This window comes from Siphateles boraxobius, unplaced genomic scaffold (genome assembly GCF_051911475.1).
Source record: "Siphateles boraxobius isolate OS27281-9 unplaced genomic scaffold, OSU_SipBor_1 55, whole genome shotgun sequence".
NCBI lineage: Eukaryota > Metazoa > Chordata > Actinopteri > Cypriniformes > Leuciscidae > Siphateles > Siphateles boraxobius.
In genome coordinates, this window is record NW_027509181.1 from 554898 (window position 1) to 575835 (window position 20938).

Below are 20938 nucleotides of genomic sequence, written 5' to 3' on the forward strand. Positions count from 1 at the left end.
GGGTTCGCCGGGACGGGCTCAGTCTTCTGTTAATAGCCCTGTTCTGGCCGGCCCGAGTATGGTTTGCGGACCTAGTGTCTCTCCTCGACGGCTCTCCCCTAGAGATACCGATCAGGAGAGATCTACTCTCTCAGGCGAGTGGGTCGATCCTTCACCCCCGCCCAGAACTATGGAGGCTGTGGGCTTGGCCTCTGAGGGGGCCCAGCTCGTAGACTCTGGTCTCTCGACTGAGGTCGTTGAGACCATCCTCCAATCCAGAGCTCCCGCCACGAGGAAGTTATATGCCGCGAGGTGGAAACTTTTCACCTCTTGGTGCAGAGAGCGCCAGCAGGACCCAGTTAACTGCCCAGTTGGTACAGTGCTGGATTTCCTGCAGGACCGTCTCTCCACAGGGTTATCCCACTCCAGACTGAAGGTGTACGTGGCGGCCTTAGCTGCTTGCCACGCTCCTTCAAGCGGAGGATCTCTCGGGAGACACCCACTTGTATCTCGCTTCCTTCGTGGCGCCCTGAGGCTGAGGCCTGCAGTTCGCACGAGGGTACCATCTTGGGATCTGGCCATTGTCTTAGAGGGTCTCTCCCTAGCTCCCTTCGAGCCCACAGAGGAAGTTTCGGAAAAGTTCCTTACACTTAAGATTATCCTTTTTCTGGCTATCTCGTCTCTAAAAAGATTTGGAGATATTCAAGCACTCTCGGTGACTCCCTCGTGCCTGAAATTTGCTCCTGGTTCGGTTAAGGCTTTTCTCTGTCCTAGACCAGGGTATGTTCCTAAGGTGCCAACCACTTCCGTTAGACCTATAGTACTGCAGGCCTTCTGTCCTCCGCCTTTTTTGACGTCAGACCAGGACAAATTGAATTTGCTGTGTCCCGTTAGGGCTTTAGATGCTTATGTCCACAGAGCTGCCCTGTGGAGGAAATCGGAACAGTTGTTCGTCTGTTCGGTCACCTAAGAAGGGGTGTCCTGCATCTAAGCAAAGGATGAGCAAGTGGGTGGTCGAGGCCATCTCACTCGCTTACGTTTCGGCCGGTCAAACTTCACCTTTGGCTGTCAGGGCCTATTCTACCAGGAGTATGGCTGCCTCTACAGCTCTTCTTTCAGGGGCTTCTCTTCAGGACGTTTGTGATGCGGCAGGCTGGTCCTCACCGCACACTTTCGTCAGGTTTTATTCTTTCAATTTTAGCTCCACTCCTGGGGCTCAGGTTCTCTCTTCGGCTTGTGTCTCCTAGTCACACACTACGGGGACCTGTTCGTATGGGGATGTGGGTATTGCGTTCCCACTGCAATTACACGCAGCGGTAGTCCCTGAAGGGGAACGTCCCGGGTTACGTATGTAACCCTAGTTCCCCGAAGGGACGGACGCTGCGTGTCCTGCCATACTCCCGGCGTCCCCTTGGGTCGCTTGCTTCAGTAACATTAGAAGCTGGCGGCTTGTGTATTCAGGGGATATTTATAGCTTCCTGGTCAATGACGTCACTTGCTGTGACGCTCCATTTTCTCCTTTGACTGATTTCATTCATGCTTCAGACGCGTTACGCTGGGGGGCGTTCCCACTGCGATTACACGCAGCGTCCGTCCCTTCGGGGAACTAGGGTTACATACGTAACCCGGGACGTTCATGCGTTCATGACCCCAAGGCTAGATTATTGTAATGCTCTACTGGATTGTTGCCCTGCATACTTAATAAACAAACTACAGCTGGTCCAAAACGCAGCCGCTAGAGTTCTTACCAGAACCAGGAAGTATGACCATATTAGCCCGGTTCTGTCAACACTGCATTGGCTCCCTATTAAACATCATATACATTTTAAAATATTGCTGATTACTTACAAAGCACTAAATGGTTAAGCTCCGCAGTACTTGAGCGAGCTCTTAACCCATTATAGTCCTTCACGTCTATTGCGATCTCAAAATTCTGGCCAGTTGATAATACCTAGAATATCAAAATCAACTGCTGGTGGTAGATCCCTTTCCTACTTGGCACCAAAACTTTGGAACATACTTCCTAACATTGTCCGGGAAGCAGACACAGTCTGTCAGTTCAAATCTAGACTAAAAACACATCTCTTTTGCTTAGCATACACATAACACATTATAGATTGCTATAATTCAATGTTAGGCTGCATAGTTTAGATCAGTACTTTGTAAATCATAAGAAGGATGGCGTCTACGCTAATATTAGTCTCTCTGTTTATCCCGAGGTTTACCGCAAACCGCCGGATCCAGGCCATATCCAGATCTGATGAAGGACCATCACATGCACACGACGACACCGCATCCCTGAAGTGCCAACCTCATCAACACTGTGAAGGCCTCATGGACACCTCAACAAACTCATCTCCATACCGGTGTGATGACTCCGACCCCTAATTAATTAATTTTGAATTTTACAATACTATTACAACTTTACTTTCCTGTTTTCTCTGTAAAGCTGCTTTGAAACAATTTGTACTGTAAAAGCGCTATATAAATAAAGGTGACTTGACTTGACAGATATCTGTAGAGCTGTGGGCTGGGCGACACCTAACACGTTCGCTAGGTATTATTGCCTACGTGTTGAGCCGGTTTCTTCCTGTGTGCTCGCTTCAACCAGCCGGTAAAACCGAAGTTCCCGCTCTAGTGTCGGCTTGCTGCACCACTCCCCTCCACATGGAGCGGATACGTGCGCTTTTTGCTCCAGTCGAGTTTCCCACCCAGGTGAACCTTGTAGAGTTCCTCCACACCCCTTGGGCCTAGTGCTCGTATGCTTGTGTAACTTGTGCTAGGCTGGGTTCCATATGTGGTGAGCCCGTGTCTTTCCCTTGGCAGAGTCCTCTTCTGCCGTCACTGTCTGGTGTAGCCTCCCCCTTCTCAGGCTAGAGCCACCCCAGTGACATTCCATATGCTGCACTGCCCCCTCTGGCCAGTCCATATGTGTATTTCCACATGTTACCTCCCTTCGGGCAGGATGTTGCTTCCGCCGCATCCCTCTCCCCTGGAAGGGCACGCTTTCGCCATGTTATGCATAGGGCGTTGGATGTGGCAGCAACCGTGGCATTTTCCATGGAATCCCAATTACATTGTCATGCCGACATTACGTTGATTGTGAGAGACTGATAGAGAACGTCTCAGTTACTAATGTAACCCTCATTCCCTGAAGGAGGGAACGGGAGACGTAACGTCCCATCGCCACGGTTGCTGACCATTGCTGTACGGCCGTCACAATCTCGGCTCCTCAGCGAAAAACAATGAGTGCGTGCGCCGCTTCCTGCTTATACTCACTTTGCGGTGCGGGGCGCGTGACGCGTTTCACGCACGCCAACATTCATTGGCTCGTTCTGTAGACACTCAAACTTGATAGAGCTCTCTGAAGAGATCCCAATTGCGCTGTCACTCCGACGTTACGTCTCCCGTCCTGTACCGATTTGCTCGCTCTTCAGGTGTCGTTTTCGAGTAAATTGAGTTTTTTTTTAAAAACCTACTTTTGCAGATCGGAACCAAACTTACTGCAGAAAGATTATTTGGAGAGAGACTATCAATAATCATCAAAAAAAATTGAAATTCTATTTCACAGTCGCTAAGGGGAACCAAAATGTTCGTTGCGACCGGAGCCACTTTTACTAAAACATCTATAACTTGTGAACGGAAAAATATATTTTCGCTTAACTCAGGACAGATGTTTATGAGCTCAATTTCAGGTCACATGAAAAAAACCAACGATTGGCCACTTGGTGCCACTATGACAAGGAAAAAAATCATGAAAATGGCTATAACCGCACCCAACTGTTAGTCCGATGAAAACTGGCATGCAGTGTCTTTGTCCAGGGTGCCATGGTAGTCTATGAGAACATTGGAGTATCTCAAAAAATTCAGTATGCGTCATCGGCACAATGCCCTGAAGGAGCCTGAGAAGTTTCGAGCCAGCGTTTTTCACGGAAGTGACCTCCTAAGACTCCTGAATCCTTGCCGAGTCCAACGATACAAAACATGCCAGGTTTCGCCTTATGGTTTGTGTAACGATGTCATTTAGCGCTTAAAAAACTTGCGATTATCTTCGAAACCGTTAGTCTGATCGAGACAAAACCACCACAGGAAATTTGAAAACATAGGTCAATAGATAAACAATAACGCTCAATTGTCAAAATTAAGATAGGAGCTGACAAAAAAATTCAATCAATGTCACCTGTCTAAACTTCAAGACTAAATGAGATATTTCCAAAAAATTGGACACACATATATGTATGGGCACACTTTGAGGACACCTAATAAAAGTGGTGGACATCATGGTGCTATAACTGTCAAAAAACCTTTAAAAAACATATTTTTTCCTTAGTAAATTGCCTGTGTTGGCTGTAAATGGTCTTTCCCATCTATTATCTAAGAATATTTGTTTATTTGGATCCCCATTAGCCACTACCTAGGCAGTGACTACTCTTCCTGGGGTACCAACAAGTAAAAAATACATAATCAACAACAATAAAAAGTCAAGTCAATGAAACATACTAACCCAACATTCATCCCAAATATCAAAATCAACAATTTACTATATAATGTTTTTTAAAACTCATTTTTGTTGTTAAAACAAATATAATATCAATAGTAAATCATTCCATATTTTCATTCCTCTATACATTACAGTCCGTTGTTTTGCAGTGGTTTTCGAAACAGGAAATATAAAACATCCCTTTTATGCATGCCTGGTGTTATAATTATGACTAGTAGTTCTATACAAAAGTTGAGAGTACAGGAAATTAGGAACTATTTCTAAACTAGGAAATATTTCTTATAAAACAAAGCAGAGAGACAATCCTTCACCAGTGCATTCTTATTATATTCGCCCTTCTATTACAGTTTAAAGCCTGTTTCTGTCTTCACTGTCTGGATCACGTGATCACATTTTTAACAGCAATAAAACCAACTTATTGTCATGGGGCGGCTCCGGAGAATAGCGTGAGGACTCAAGTGCAGAGGTGAAGAAGTGTTTTAATTAAGTAAAACATAAATCAAACAAACAAACAAACAAACAAACAAACAAACAAACAAAGGAAATCCAGGAATATGACATGGCAGGCACAGAACTACAAACAACTAAACACCCATAGCATTAAAAAATGAACGAGCACAGGACAGCAAACACAGGGAGACTAAATAGGAAAGCAAACAAAGAGGGTAACGAGGGAAACTAGGTGAAACCAATAATCCAATAACGAGGTAAAAGGGGCTAGACAATCCACAAGAGCACATGGCACACAGAGAACTCATGACAGCCATACACTCACAGTAAACAAGACCATACACAAACACAAGACCTGAGGGTTGTTCCATAAACCAAGATTAGAGTATAAGCCAGGCTTATTTCGGTTAGTCAGGCTTATTTTTGGTAGATTCGGTTTCATAAATCAAACTTAAAAAAGTTCAAACTTAGTTACCCCGGCAACTTATGCTGGCAAATTAACCTGGTCCGGGGCAGGCTAACTGTCAGGCTAAGTCTGAGTTCAGGCTTAACGAGCATACCATTTATAATCACCTGCTGGTATTTCGATGTCATTTTATTTTACTTAACCACTATTAATAAATAAAAAAAATTAAATAAATAAATAAAGACGGAAATGTACTTTACTAATAAATGTAAGAAATTATAAGGTATAAATACTCTAAGAAATGTTCAAAACTTGTGTGTTTAATTGGTGAGTTTGGTTAATGAGAGCGCTCACAGTCCCACAGACTGTGCATTGCGTTTCGCTTTTTTGCCAGTGGAACATTTTTGTACACAGTTGGAGATGCAGAGAATATCAGCAAAGCATCAGTTTGCCGCTCTGTACTAACTGTGTACCTTTCTTTAAAAAGACTACTCAATGTGTTCATCGCATTCCCTGGCAACAAAGCTATTCGTACCATTAAACATGCCTTTCATGGAATAGCTATGAAGTTCAAATATCTATAAAACATGGAAATATTTCTTGACTGTTGATTTTACATGGGACATATTTAAAACAAACAAATAATTTTCCTAGGTTTCCCAAATGTTATCGGTGCATTGGACTGCACCCATGTGTGTATTAAGTGTCCGTCTGGTCCACATGAAGCGGACTTTGTGAATAGGAAATCAGTACACAGCATTAATGTACAGGTATGATCCCACTGAGTTGATATTGAAGGCTATGCTCTAGCACTGAGTGTTCTGTACTAAGCTGAGCACCAGTGTTTAGTTCATTGCAATTAAAATGTAGTGACCTACAGGTTTAATTTATTTTAGATGATAAGTGATGCAGATTGCATCATCACAAATGTAGAGGCCAAATGGCCAGGCTCTGTGCATGACTCCAGAATCTTTGGAGCCTCATCTCTCTACCAGCAACTAGCAAGAGGTATGCTAGTAATCACTTAATCGCAAAAAGTCCTAAAAAAAAGAAGAAAAAAAAAACTACATTATATATCTATATATATTCATTCATTCTGTCTATGCAGGAGAATTCTCAGGAGTTTTGCTGGGAGACAAGGGATACCCATGCCTGCCTTACCTCTTGACTCCCTATCAGGAGCCCCAGACAGAGGCACAGCACCGCTACAACATTGCCCATGCACGCACAAGAGGTCGTATTGAGATGGCATTTGGGCTGATAAAGTCAAGGTTTCAGTGCCTGAAGCACCTCAGAGGGACTCCACCTAGGGCATGTGACATTGTAGTTGCTTGTGTAGTGCTCCATAACATTGCTTGTCTGAGGAGAGAGAGGCAACCAATGATGGTTCAAGAGGAAGACTGGGGCAATGAAGCAGTATTGGAAGAAAACGATACAGGCAGACTTATATGAGACACATATGCAAATAATTATTTTGCTTAATATGGTCTAAACCATGTGTAGCCTTTAAAATTTTGCACTGGCCCCTCAACTTTCTCCTTAGTTGAACAAACACACAGAAGTCAAAGTATTTAATGTAATTTGTCTTTATTCAGAGTGAATCTGCCTGTTAGGGGTGAAAACACACAAATAAATTGTGGGAAGTGATCAAAAAGGTAATGTTTTTTTTTTTTTTTTTAAATGGTAGTTCTACTTGTTTTTTTCTGTAGCTGTTGAATTTCCAACTCCAACTTCCTCATCTTCAGTTTTTTATACTGGATGTCGATATCAATCGCTTCCATTTGTATAAGGACGTAGCGTTTATACACTCCTTTTATGTTTTCTGGGTTCTGTAGCAACATAGATTTAAGTTATTTCATTGAATACTCTTGTCACATTGTTTTCATTTCTTAATACTCACTTTGTCACATGTGGTCCCAGACTGAGAGGGCTCTAGAACAGTGTCAGCATCCTGAAATCAGATTATGATCATTTTATCACACAAGTACACTTTTTAATATTCAATACAGTATAGCATGGAACCTGTGAGTACCTCAGGCCTCCTTGAACATACAGACACAGTCTCCTTATCCTCCTCAACTGATGGGCCTTCTCCCTGTGACCACTGATTAAACTCAGTTAAACTCATTAGCTTACATGACTGATTTAAAAGGTCTCATACTCACAGGCAACATGATGTCTGGTGGATCCATAAAGCATACAGAATCTTGATAGAAAAAAATATATATTTTTGTACCAAAATGCACCATTACAGTAGCACAAGTACCTCTACATGACATTACTGCTATGATGTACTTAGGCTTACAATGCCTAAGGAAGGAGGAAATCAGTTAGTCAGGAAGGAATAATGACAATAAAACACACACACACACACACACACACACACACACACACACACACACACACACACACACACACACACACACACACACACACACACACACACACACACACACACCTTTTATATACTCACTCCTTATACTATGTGATATGATTTTAGGTAATGCACCCCCCCTCTATTCCCTCAAGGACGGGCCTCCCTTTATTAATTTCCAAAGCCAGTTCCTCTGCAGGAATGAAGCTGGCTGGTGGTGGCCCTCCCCCAGTGCCAGCAACCTCAGTCTTCTTTTTGGTCGCTGCAATTAAAAATAATAATAAAAAAAACCCTGAATAGTTGTAACTTCAAGCTGGCATTGATTACATATGTACATACCATTAGATTTACTTACCATTCTGAACTATATTTTTATATTTTATTTTCATCTGCTGCCAGGTTCTTTTTCCTTCACTTAAGTTGCTGCTGCGTGAAAGCAATTAACGTTACTGTTATTCACACAAACTTTGCAATGTATTGTGACACACATTCAATGTTGATAAAGTATTTTAAATAGTTTACACCGCTACTTACGTATTGAGACGACCAGCAATTTCCTGCCAACCTTTCTCTCTTGCTTTATTTATTGCCGCTGTATTGCCTTTTTTGGTGATGACATCTTTAAATTCTTCATATGTTTCCAATAGCAAACGCTGTTCCGTTGCTGAGAACATCGCTGTTCTATCTTTTCCTATTGTTGCCATGGTAGCCCACAGTAAATTGAGCGTCAGCGTCAGTTCTGGCAGGCCAGGTAGTCAAGACGCTGCTAATGCTTTGCTATCAACACTGTCCCGTCAGCTGATCAGCTCCAGCTGAGCTGCATTAGCTGATTAACTCCCCTCGTTGCTCAATGTCCAAAGCTCAAACAAGGTGCCTATTTAAAGCTCATTCACCTTGCTCATACATGCTTGCTGCTCGCTCTGCTGGTTTGCTGCTCGCTCTGCTGGTTTGCTGCTCGCTCTGCTGGTTTGCTGCTCGCTCTGCTGGTTGCTGCTCGCTCTGCTGGCTCGCTGCTCGCTTCTGCTGCCCGCCACCTCCCCAGCTCCTCCTTATGCATAACGTGGCATAACGTGGCATTTGCTTATGTCATGTTGCCTGCTCTGTTCAGAGGGGGATATTTTAGCTCTCACAGTCTTAAACCGTGTGAGCGTTCCCTAATGCTGCTGCTGCTGTCCTCTGACTCTCTGCTATTTCATGGTGCTCATGAAAGGTCAGAGGACTCCCTGAACAGAGCCATACCGCCAAAATTTTAATTCAGGAACATCAACTTGTTTGCAATCTATTCAATAAAATTCTTAAATTAATTTTTGTCTGTGTGTTCTTGACTTAATGGACCTGACAGAAATCGATTGACCCATGCTCGACTTCTCAGGACTTTTAAACAATGGCGTGCACGCGCAATTATCTAGACTATTTAAACCTGACTCAAATTAGTAAGATCACATGATCCTCATCTTACTGTTATGGAACCAATTTAAGCACGGATGTTTAGCTCGGCTCATTCAAGTCAGGTTTTGGACTTTAATCCCCGCTTTTCTAAGCGGCTTTTATGAAACAACCCTCAGGAATGTCACGGCTCTGTCACCAAACCAAGAATAACCAGAATAGCTGTGACAGAACCGTGACACTTATCTGATCATAGTCATGGTAACCAAAGATCCTTCTTGCCCTTGTTGGGGGATGGGACCACAGATCCCAGAGGGAGTTTTAAATATTATTTGTTAACTAAAACAAATAATTGTGTCTGATTTGTTTCAGTCGTTACAGCTAAGAACTGTTAGCAAACGTTTTGGTCGACTATTGTGACCATTAAAACCCAGTGCTGCATTTTTCTAAAGATGAATAACCTTTGCATCTTTCCAAGCTAAAGGAAAATTCCCTTTTTCAATACTGATATTAAAGATGTGGCAAACTGGTTCTGTCAGGGTTCTGTCACTTCTGTCTGGTTTATATTCTTGGTTTGGTGACAGAGCTCTGACACTTCCGGTTTGTCATGTGTTTGTGTTTAGTCTGGTCTGTTGTGAGCACATGACTTGTCATGTATTTCCTTGTGCCATGTGCTCTCCTGTCAATTGTCTATCCCCGCCCATCTTGTTATCTCATTATTTATTAATTTGCCCCACCTGCCTGCCTGGTTTCCCTCTTTTGTTTTCTTCCCTATTTAGTCTCCCTGTGTTTGCAGTCCTGTGCTGGTTCGTTGTCTATGTTCCTTGTGTTTCTTGATCCTGCCTGATTTCTGTCTTGTTTTCCCCTAGAGGGAGTTTTGTTTGTAGTTTGTTTAGTTGTTCACTTAATAAATATACCCATTTGTTTATGCACTTGAGTCCTCGCACCTTTAATCTACCCATTCCGTGACAGGTTCTCCCAAACAAATTTTTTTCTCTTAATTTATCAACTTTATTTATGAAAAAAAAATCATTACAATAAATTCCAATTGCATTTGGTTTAAAAATAAGTCACCCGTATCAATAAAATAAGGAATTTGACTTTATTTCCTATCCATTATTTCATTGAGTGTACTCCTCATTTGTACTCATTTTAATTTTGTTATTTTTAATTTTGTTACTTGATTTTTTTTTAAAAATGTTTGCTGTACCCTTTGCCATATCTCTCTCAAACATAATGTTTTTCAACTCATCAACAATCCATGGCGCTCTAACATTCTTCACTGTACATTTTTTCATAGGTGCATGTTTGTCCACCAAAGGGCAAAATTAGTCTTGACTGAATCTCTTAAATGATCTTTTATAAACTACTTTTGGTTTCCTAAGTTTTCTAAGTGTTTACATGATTGCTAAATAAAACATAATATCTTTTTACCCATGTGCTGAAAGGCCTTAAACCGCTTGTTCCCTTTCAAAAGCTACAATCGATGCTGCGCTGCTTAGCGCATTGGGAACGTCTTTAATCGTGACCAGCTGTGAATATAGTGTGCAAACACGTCGATAGAATCGACCCGGAGGTAATATAGACTCGGCTGGTGACATCATCGGCGAGCACCTGCGACGCGAGGCTATAAATAGATGAGCCACAGGTGCGTCATTAAGATATTTTTTCTTCAGATCACTCTGTGCATGTGTGTGGCAAACTCTATCTCTCTCACTATCTGTCTCAGATCTTTGTTAGGAGTTAGATTTCAACTGGCAGTGTGCAGAAAATTCTCATTTCTCAATCTTTTTCTCTGAAAGTCATGGAGTCATGGAGTAAACCATATACTTCCCGTATCTTTCTACCCTCGACGTCGACTTTTTCGACTATCCTGGGAGCGAAGGCATGGGGGTATGCGGAGATGCCGCAGGTAGAAGAGACGCTCGCGAGCTATCTCTCGCCTGCTTCGGCATTTTCCATTAAGAAACCTACCCTCCCCACGAAACCATGTAAAATTACATCAGCATTAGTGGGTAAAGCTTATCAAGCTGCAGGGACAGGCTGGTGCTACGCTGCACACTATGGCAGTGCTTCAGGCGTACCAGGCTGAAGGATTTGAGTGCGGGCAGCACTATAGATGAGGAGTCTTTCTCGGAGCTGCGGAGAACCACAGATCTGTCTCTTCGTGCAACTAAGCAAACAGCCCGTGCCATCGGTCGTTCAATGTCTGCTTTGGTCAGCACGGAGAGGCATCTGTGGCTTAATCTAACAGGGATTAAAGATAAAGACCGGGTATTCCTGTTAGATTCCCCAGTCTCGCCCTCTGGTCTGTTCGGCGACTCGGTCAACACAGTCGTCAGCAGATTCAGAGAGGTTAAAAAACACGAGGAAGCTTTTGTTCAATTCCTTCCTCGCCGCACTCATGGGGAGGGGCCATCGGCCACCCAACCTCTCCCCGGTCCTTCAAAAGCTCGGGAGGCGGAAAAGCAGAGCGTGGCGAGCCGTGCTCCGCCTAGTTAGAACTGGAGACAGGCTCGTCAGGCTCAGCAACCTCCCAGGCCAGACCTCAGGACTGTTATCAATAAGAAGAGGAAGTCCTGATGGTCTGGCGCCCGGTCTGGTGGGGGTATCCCCCCGCGGGATGGGGCGTATGTTATCAAAAATTCCCCCATTCCGCTACCCTCACAAAACCTCTCCATCCCCGCCACCTTTGGTGCTTCGGGGGGCAGCGGTTTCCAGCGAAATGTTAGATGTTCCGTGCCCTGGATGACGGCAGGAAACAACAGAACATCTAACATTTCGCTGGAAACCGCTGACATCTAACATCCCCTCAAGAGGAATTTTTAAAATTTGTACCACTCTCAGAGAGTCTGGCAGCTTGGAAACTTCTGCCAGGCATTTCTGCGTGGGTGTTAAGCACAGTACAAATAGGATACAGAATCCAATTTATTCGTCGTCCTCCGCGTTTCAACGGCGTGGTCTCCACTTCCGTGAGACCGGAGCTGATGCATGTGCTAGCACAAGAGCTACAGACTCTCCTGAGCAAAGAGGCCATAGAACGTTTTCCTCTTCCAGAGAGAAGGTCGGGCTATTACAGCAAATACTTCCTAGTTCCCAAGAAGGACGGGGGGTGCGTCCAATCTTAGATCTTCGAGGCTTAAACCGTTCAGTCAAAGCACTCAAGTTCAAAATGTTAACCGTAAAGTCGGTCGTGTCACATGTTCAACATCACGATTGGTTCGTCACGACCGATCTGAAGGACGCATATTTTCACATACAAATATTGCCACAACACAGGAAGTTCCTGAGGTTCGCTTTCGGGGGCGAAGCTTACCAATTTCGGTTTCTTCCATTCGGCCTAGCCTTATCACCCCGCACGTACACAAAATGCATGGATGCAGCTCTGGCTCCATTACGACTCCAGGGCATTCGCATTTTGAATTACATCGACAATTGGTTAATACTACCACAAACGCAAGAAAGAGCGCTTCAACACAAAGACGTCGTGTTAGCTCATCTACTTTCTCTAGGGTTGAGACTCAACACCAAGAAAAGTATTCTTTCTCCTGCCCAGATAACGACTTATCTCGGGGTCGTTTGGGACTCGATCACAATGCGGGCACAACTGTCTCCCGCTCGAATCGGAGCCATTTGACATATTATGAGCAAAGTCAGGCTAGGCCAAGATCACACTGTTCGTCAGTACCAAAAGATGTTAGGTTACATTGCCTCAACATCCACGGTGATTCCTTTGGGGCTGTTGCACATGAGACCGTTTCAGTTGTGGCTAAAAGGCAGGGGATTTCATCCAAGGGCCAATCCTCAAAGGCAAATAAAGGTGACGCGCCGTGGGCTTCGTACACTATCTCTGTGGCTCAGACCCCGGTTCCTTGCCTTGGGTCCCACTCTAGGGGCGCCGTGTCGTCGCAGATTGTTAACGACAGACGCCTCCCTGACGGGCTGGGGAGCGGTCTTAAGTGGTCGTCCAGTTCAAGGGGAATGGGGGGGTCATCAGCTCGAGTGGCACATCAACTGCCTCGAGCTGATGGTTGTATTTCAGGCCCTGAGGGTCTGTCATGTCTTGGTGCGGGTGGACAACACAACGGCAGTCTCTTATATAAATCACCAGGGAGGTCTGCGCTCACGCAATTTGAACAGAATAGCGAGGCAGATTTTTCTCTGGGCCCAGGAGAAGTTCCTGTCAATCAGGGCAGTATACATCCCCTGGCACTTGAATGTGGGAGCAGATTTACTGTCCAGACAGAAACTGCAAGCAGGGGAATGGAAACTCCACCCAGAAGTAGTCAATCAGATCTGGACCAGATTTTACAAAGTGGAAGCGGACCTCTTCGCCCTCCCATCAGACAGCACAATGTCCTCTTTACTTCTCTCTGAGTCACCCTGCCCCACTGGGTCTGGATAAGAAGGCGCACACATGGCCCAAAATGCGCCTGTATGCCTTTCCTCAAGTGTCTCTGCTCCCAGGAGTCCTAGCCAGAGTTCGCCAGCAAGGCTATTGCCTCTTACTGATTGCACCACGTTGGCCGAACAGAGTGTGGTTTTCAGAGATAATGTCTCTCCTCAGCGGCTCGCCATGGGCGATTCCAGAGAGGAGGGACCTTCTGTCTCAGGTGCAGGGCACGATATTCCACCCCAGGCCCGACCTGTGTAACCTGCATGTTTGGCCCCTGATGGGTACCAACTGAGGGACACTGGGCTTTTGCCTGATGCTATTGAGACCATTTTGAGTTCTAGGGCCTCCTCCACAAGAAAGAGTTATGCCAATAAATGGGGTGTGTTTGAAAGGTGGTGCACGGCACATGATAGTCCGCTCGACTGCCGGTCGACTGCCAGATTGCTTCAGTTCTGGATTTTCTGCAAGAAAAGTTGTCAGCAGGCACATGCCCCTCTACACTCAGGGTTTATGTGGTTGCCCTTTCGGCTTGCCATGCCTTGGTGGACGGAGTGCCTCTCGGGAAGCATCCTCTGCTTGCTCGCTTCATTCGTGGGGCCAAAAGTTTGAGGCCTTCCGTAAGAACCAATATCCATTCTTGGGACTTAGCTATAGTCCTCGAGGGTCTGGTTGAGACCCCATTTGAACCTCTGGAGTCAGCGTCAGATAAGCTTCTGACCTTAAGATGTCTCCTTCTTAAGATGTTTTTTCTTATGGCTATAACGTCTCTAAAACGATTTGGGGACATGCAGGCCCTCTCAATATCGCCATCCTGCTTAGACTTTGCTCCAGGAATGGTGAAAGTGATTTTGCATCCTCATCCTGATTACCTGCCTAAGGTACCTTTCTCGGCAGTACATCCGGTCACTCTAGAGGCCTTCTGCCCTCCGCCGTTCTCAACGCTGGAGCAGGAGAAATCTCACAGACTTTGTCCAGTCGGTGCTCTTCAGGCATACGTCCACCGCACTAGCCAGTGGCGTAAGTCAGAGCAGCTATTCGTTTTTTATGGGGGCAGCAACAGGGGTGCTGCTGCAAATAAACAGACCATGTCACATTGGGTCAGGGATGCGATTGCTCTTGCCTATGAGGTGCGCGGCCAAGTTTCGCCAATGGGTCTAAGGGCTCACTCCACCAGAGGGGTCGCCTCCTCTGCTGCTTTGGCAAGGGGTGCCCCCTTACAACATGTTTGTGATGCTGCAGGCTGGTCCTCTCCGCACACATTCATAAGATTTTATAGTTTGAATGTTCATGCCACTCCGGGCTCTCATGTCCTTGAGTCGACTTCGCAAACTAATGTCTAGGGCCTTCTTGCGTTCTTGTGAGCACACCTGCACAACCGTAGGGGTCCAGCGCCGATGACGTCACCAGCCGAGGCTATATTACCTCCGGGTCGATTCTATCGACGTGTTTGCACACTATATACACAGCTGGTCACGATTAAAGACGTTCCCAATGCGCTAAGCACCACAGCATCTCGTTCCGCTTTTTCAGGGAACAGGGTTACAGTCAAGTAACCCGAATCGAACCCCGATAAATGCTGCTCGCAGCTTTAATTTTTTTATTGTGTTGAGTAAAAGGACTGCTGCATTTTTATCCAAGTATCATGATTTCCTTTCTTCTGTCATTGACCCGTGACATTTATATATCCTAATGATATTGAAAATATATGTAAAGTAAACAGACATGATTAATTATATTTCTGTCAATTTAAAATGAAGACCATTTTATTTGTTATATCCATCAATCCATTCATCCATTCTTCAAACTGATCTGGAGTCGATCTCAACGTCTCGGGCCACAGACATATGTATATTAAATTATTAAAATTCTTTTTGCAGTCTAAAATAAGTGATTTCCTTTGGAAGTCAGTTGTGCCCTTTGACAACAGTCCAGCATGTATTGTTAATTTGCTTCGTCAAATCCAAACTATCATTACCATTTATGTTTGGACTCCGATGATTGCCACTTGCGGCTATATTATTTGTTAATATTGTACATTTTAATAATTTTTAATAAAATCACAATTATTGACTGACTTGGTCACAAAGTTACGTTGTGGCAACGAATACAGGAATTTCACTTTTACAATTGTGACAACACTTACTCCTTTGTTAGCATCTAGCTCAGTGTTTCTCAACCCTGCTCCTGAAGGACCCACAACACTGAACGTTTTCTTTGTCTCCCTAATCAATCACACCTGATTCAATTCATCAGCTCATTATCACATATATCCCCATGTGTTTTGTTGGGGGTCCTTCGGGAGCAGGGTTGAGAAACACTGATCTAGCTAAATGTATTGTCTTAATATTAATTTTTCTCAATGTATATTTTTTCCAACATATTTAAAGTCATAAAAAGTGCCCCAAACTTTTCTTTTTCTTTAGTTTAAGGGATTGTGGGTAATATTAACAAAATGATTCACTAAAAAAAAGTGTTATTATTTCTCATCTTCAAGTCATTCTGAATCCATATGACTGTTTATTCTTGCTATCACACTTTGATTTGAGATGCACTAATCCTAATCTCACATATTCCTTCCATTAAACTGAACTCACCATTGTCCAGATACCGTACAGTGGAGTTTTTAGAAAAACTTGGGTCGAAGTTTGCCATGAGTGGAGCAATATACTGCGTCGCTGTCAGCATGCGGTGTGTTATCTCTCCAGTGAAAATAAACCCTATAAAAATATAAAGAGTTCAGACATAAGATACAACATTTCAAGAGAAAAAAAAGATATTTTGTTTTAGATGTTACACAAAAAGGTATGTTAATTTTGATAAATATTTTGTGCATTAAAAGATCCCTTTATTGCATTCCAGGATGGAACATAACCCTTTCAGTTTAATAATAATATGACAAAAGTTATTGAAATTAATTCAAGCAGAATGGTGCAAGTGAGTTAATGTGAAAACAGGAATATTGACACTGCGAAAAATCATCTCATCAGAAAAAGTATTTCTTTGTTCATTAAAGAGGTAATTCACCACTGTCAAAATGGGCTTTAAATAAATCTTGGCTTCCTGTGCAATAGAAAGGAGAAAGAAATGTTGAAATCTGTGCTACCTGACTAGGGAAAACAGAGTGGGAGTTGTCTTCCCTTTTGCCAAATAGGTAGAAAAACTTCAACACTCATAATGCACTTGGCATGTTGCCGTCTAAGGCCTCTCCCGGTTTGCTCCTATTGGATAGGCTTGACCAGATGATCTTGGCCTAGCCTGACTTTGCTCATGGTATACCGAATGGTCTCGATCCGAGTGGAAGACAGTTGTGCCTGCATCGTGATCAAATCCTAAACAACCCGAGATAAGTCGTTCTCTGGGCAGGAAAAAGAACGCTTTTCTTGGCGTTAAGTCTCAACCCAAGAGAAACTAGATGAGCTAACACAATGTATCCGTGTTGAAGCGCCATCTCTTGCGATTGTGCCAGTATTAACCAATCATCGATGTAATACAAAATGCGAATGCCCTGGAGTTGTAATGGAGCCAGTGCTGCATCCATGCATTTTGTGTATGTGAGGGGTGACAAGGCTGGACCGCATGGAAAAACCCAAAAAAGCCCCAGAAAGCGAACCTCAGGAACTTTCTGTGTTGTGGCAATATTTCAATGTGAATATATGCGTCCTTCAGATCAATCGTGACAAACCAATCGTGATGTTGAATTTGCGACACGACCGTCTTAACACTTAACATTTTGAACTTGAGCGCTTTGCCTGTACGGTTTAAGCCTTGAAGATCTAAGATTGGACGCACCCCCGCATCCTTCTTGGAAAACAGGAAGTATTTGCTGTAATTGTCACGGGGCGGCCGCCAAGAATAGTGTGAGGACTCAAGTGCAGAGGTGAAGAAGTGTTTAATTAAGTAAAACATAAATCAAACAAACAAAGGAAATCCAGGTCTCAAGAACTAAATAATAAATCCAGGGACATGACATGGCAGGCACTGAACTACACATAACTCACCACCCATAACTTTAACAATGAACGAGCACAAGACAGCAAACACAGGGAGACTAAATAGGAAAGCAAACAAAGAGGGTAACAAGGGAAACTAGGTGAAACCAATAATCCAATAATGAGGTAACAAGGTGGGAGGGGCTAGACAATCCACAAGAGCACATGGCACACAGAGAACTCATGACAGCCATACACTCACAGTGAACAAGACCATACACAAACACAAGACCATGAATGCCACTGCTCTGTCACCAAACCAAGAATAACCAGAATAGCTGTGACAGAACCGTGACACTACCCCCCCTCTAAAGGGACGCCACCTGGCGTTCCTAAAAAGAGACATAAAACCACACCAGAAGAAAAATCACACAATCCAAGACACCACCACAGAAAAGTCAAATGAAAAAAAAACAGATAAACCACAAAAGTCCACAACTTGACCAGGGAAGGACGGGAGGGTTAAGCCAGGGATCCTCAGGCTTCTCAGAAATCCTGGCAAGGACCAGGGTGGACCAGGCTGTGCAAGGTGGCTAAGACGTAACAAGCAGACGATCGGGCGGCCAGGGCGGAGAGGACAGTCCATCGGGCGGCCAGGGCGAAGCAGACAGTCCATCTGGCGGCCAAGGCGGTGAAGACCCCTCCGGCGGCCAGGGCGGTGATGACCAGGGCGAAGAGGACAGTCTATCGGGCGACCAGGGCGAAACAGACAGTCCATCTGGCGGCCAGGGCGGTGAAGACCCCTCGGGCGGCCAGGGCGGTGAAGACCCCTCGGGCGGCCAGGGCGGTGAAGACCCCTCGGGCGGCCAGGGCGGTGAAGACCCCTCGGGCGGCCATGGCGGTGAAGACCCCTCGGGCGGCCAGGGCGGTGAAGACCCCTCGGGCGGCCAGGGCGGTGAAGACCCCTCGGGCGGCCACGGCACAGGAACAGAAACCGGCTCAGGAGCAGACACCGGCTCAGGAACAGACACCGGCTCAGGAACAGACACCGGCTCAGGAACAGACACCGGCTCAGGAACAGACACCGGCTCAGGAACAGACACCGGCTCAGGCACTGGCTCCGGCTCTGGAACAGGCACTGGCTCTGCCTCCGGCTCTGGAACAGGCACTGGCTCTGCCTCCGGCTCTGGAACAGGCACTGGCTCTGCCTCCGGCTCTGGAACCGGCACTGGCTCTGCCTCCGGCTCTGGAACCGGCACTGGCTCTGCCTCCGGCTCTGGAACCGGCACTGGCTCTGCCTCCGGCTCTGGAACCGGCACTGGCTCTGCCTCCGGCTCTGGAACCGGCACTGGCTCTGCCTCCGGCTCTGGAACCGGCACTGGCTCTGCCTCCGGCTCTGGAACCGGCACTGGCTCTGCCTCCGGCTCTGGAACCGGCACTGGCTCTGCCTCCGGCTCTGGAACCGGCACTGGCTCTGCCTCCGGCTCTGGAACCGGCACTGGCTCTGCCTCCGGCTCTGGAACCGGCACTGGCTCTGCCTCCGGCTCTGGAACCGGCACTGGCACTGGCTCCGGCTCTGGAACAGCAGACACTGGCTCCGGCTCTGGAACAGGAGACACTGGCATGTCCAGGATCCGAGCCAGACGCTCCAGATAGTCCAGCATTGCCTTGGCGGCCACACGAATGGGCATCTCTTGATACGTCTCAAACTGGGCAGACGGGACGTGCACAGTCTCTGGCTGGGTAGACGTGACGTGACCATTCTCTGACTGGGCAGACGTGACATGAACAGTCTCTGGCTGGGCAGACGGAACGTGAACAGTCTCTGACTGGGCAGACGGGACGTGAACAGTCTCTGACTGGGCAGACGGGACGTGAACAGTCTCTCGCTGGGCAGACGTGACGTGAACAGTCCCTCGCTGGGCAGACGTGACGTGAACAGTCTCTCGCTGGGCAGACGTGACGTGAACAGTCCCTCGCTGGGCAGACGTGACGTGAACAGTCTCTCGCTGGGCAGACGTGACGTGAACAGTCTCTCGCTGGGCAGACGTGACGTGAACTCTCTCCCTCGCCATAGCCGGTAGCTCAGACACCACAGGACACGAGATCTCAGGAACCACATGATCCGATGACTGGACAGCTCTCTTCCTCCTCCGCCTCCGACCGCGCGGAGATGCAGCCGTCTCGTCGGTCACCACTGGCAACAGGCTAGAGATCGTAGACCGCTCTCTCTCGACCGGTGTTGAGTCCTCCTGGACTCCCGGGCTAGGGACCACCGGGCTCAGGACCACTGGTTCTGGGATCAACCCAAGTTGAAGCGGAGAATGGCGTCGAGATTCCTCTCGATCATCTCCTCTCCTCCGACCTCCCCGGGTTCCAGAGAATCTGGCGAGACGGGTTCCCTCAAAATTTTCTCTACCAAATGGCCTGGTCTCCCTGGTGGTGTTAGAACGGGGTTTCGGATAGCTGTCAACAGTATACCCGATTCCTCCAACTTGACCTCTGGCAGCCCTCCTCTCTGCAGTCTCACGAGCACCTATAGTGGAGAGCTCAAATAATGTCATAGGGGGTCCCAATTCTTCTCTCCTCTCCTCCTGGGTAGTAGGGGAAGGAATACGAATCCCCCTACTGCTGGAACCCGACATCATGGCTTCCAGTCCCTCTCTCCGCTGAGTCCTCAAATGGGCTCGTTCATTCTGTCACGGGGCGGCCGCCAAGAATAGTGTGAGGACTCAAGTGCAGAGGTGAAGAAGTGTTTAATTAAGTAAAACATAAATCAAACAAACAAAGGAAATCCAGGTCTCAAGAACTAAATAATAAATCCAGGGACATGACATGGCAGGCACTGAACTACACATAACTCACCACCCATAACTTTAACAATGAACGAGCACAAGACAGCAAACACAGGGAGACTAAATAGGAAAGCAAACAAAGAGGGTAACAAGGGAAACTAGGTGAAACCAATAATCCAATAATGAGGTAACAAGGTGGGAGGGGCTAGACAATCCACAAGAGCACATGGCACACAGAGAACTCATGACAGCCATACACTCACAGTGAACAAGACCATACACAAACACAAGACCATGAATGCCACTGCTCTGTCACCAAACCAAGAATAACCAGAATAGCTGTGACAGAACCGTGACAGTAATAGCCCGACTCTCTCTCTGGAAGAGGAACATGTTCTATGGCCTCTTTGCCCAGGAGAGTTTGTAGCTCTTGTGACTGTACCTGCATCAGCTCTGGTCTCACGGAAGTGGAGACCATGCCGTTGAAACGGGGAGGACGACGATTAAATTGAATTCTGTATTTTATTTGTATTGTGCTTAATACCCACGCAGAAATGCCTGGCAGAAGTTTCCACCCTGCCAGCCTTTCTGAGAGTGGTATCAATTTTAACACTTCCTTTTGAGGGGACGTTAACTATTCCATGTCCTGGATGACAGCAGGAAGCAACGGAACATCTAACATTTTGCTGGAAACCGCTGCCCCCCCGAATCACCAGAGGTGG

General features: G+C 46.0%; 1 protein-coding gene and 1 long non-coding RNA gene across 4 annotated transcripts in view; both read right to left on the reverse strand.

The window, feature by feature from the left end:
- The window catches only part of plxdc1 (plexin domain containing 1), a 540924-nt gene that overhangs the window by 229811 nt on the left and 290175 nt on the right, over positions 1 to 20938 (reverse strand). For all 3 annotated transcript variants that reach the window (XR_013195559.1, XM_077205815.1, XM_077205814.1), the window contains exon 5: positions 16087 to 16209. Coding sequence is in view for 2 of the 3 variants with exons in the window: in XM_077205815.1 (XP_077061930.1) it covers positions 16087 to 16209 (123 nt within the window). In the remaining variant the exon portion in view is untranslated. The remainder of the gene's footprint in view (positions 1 to 16086; positions 16210 to 20938) is intronic.
- On the reverse strand, positions 7139 to 7530 carry LOC143714608 (uncharacterized). The gene is made up of 3 exons (XR_013195567.1): positions 7369 to 7530; positions 7237 to 7287; positions 7139 to 7165 (listed from the first exon to the last, which is right to left on the reverse strand). It is a non-coding gene; the product is annotated as an uncharacterized LOC143714608 (long non-coding RNA).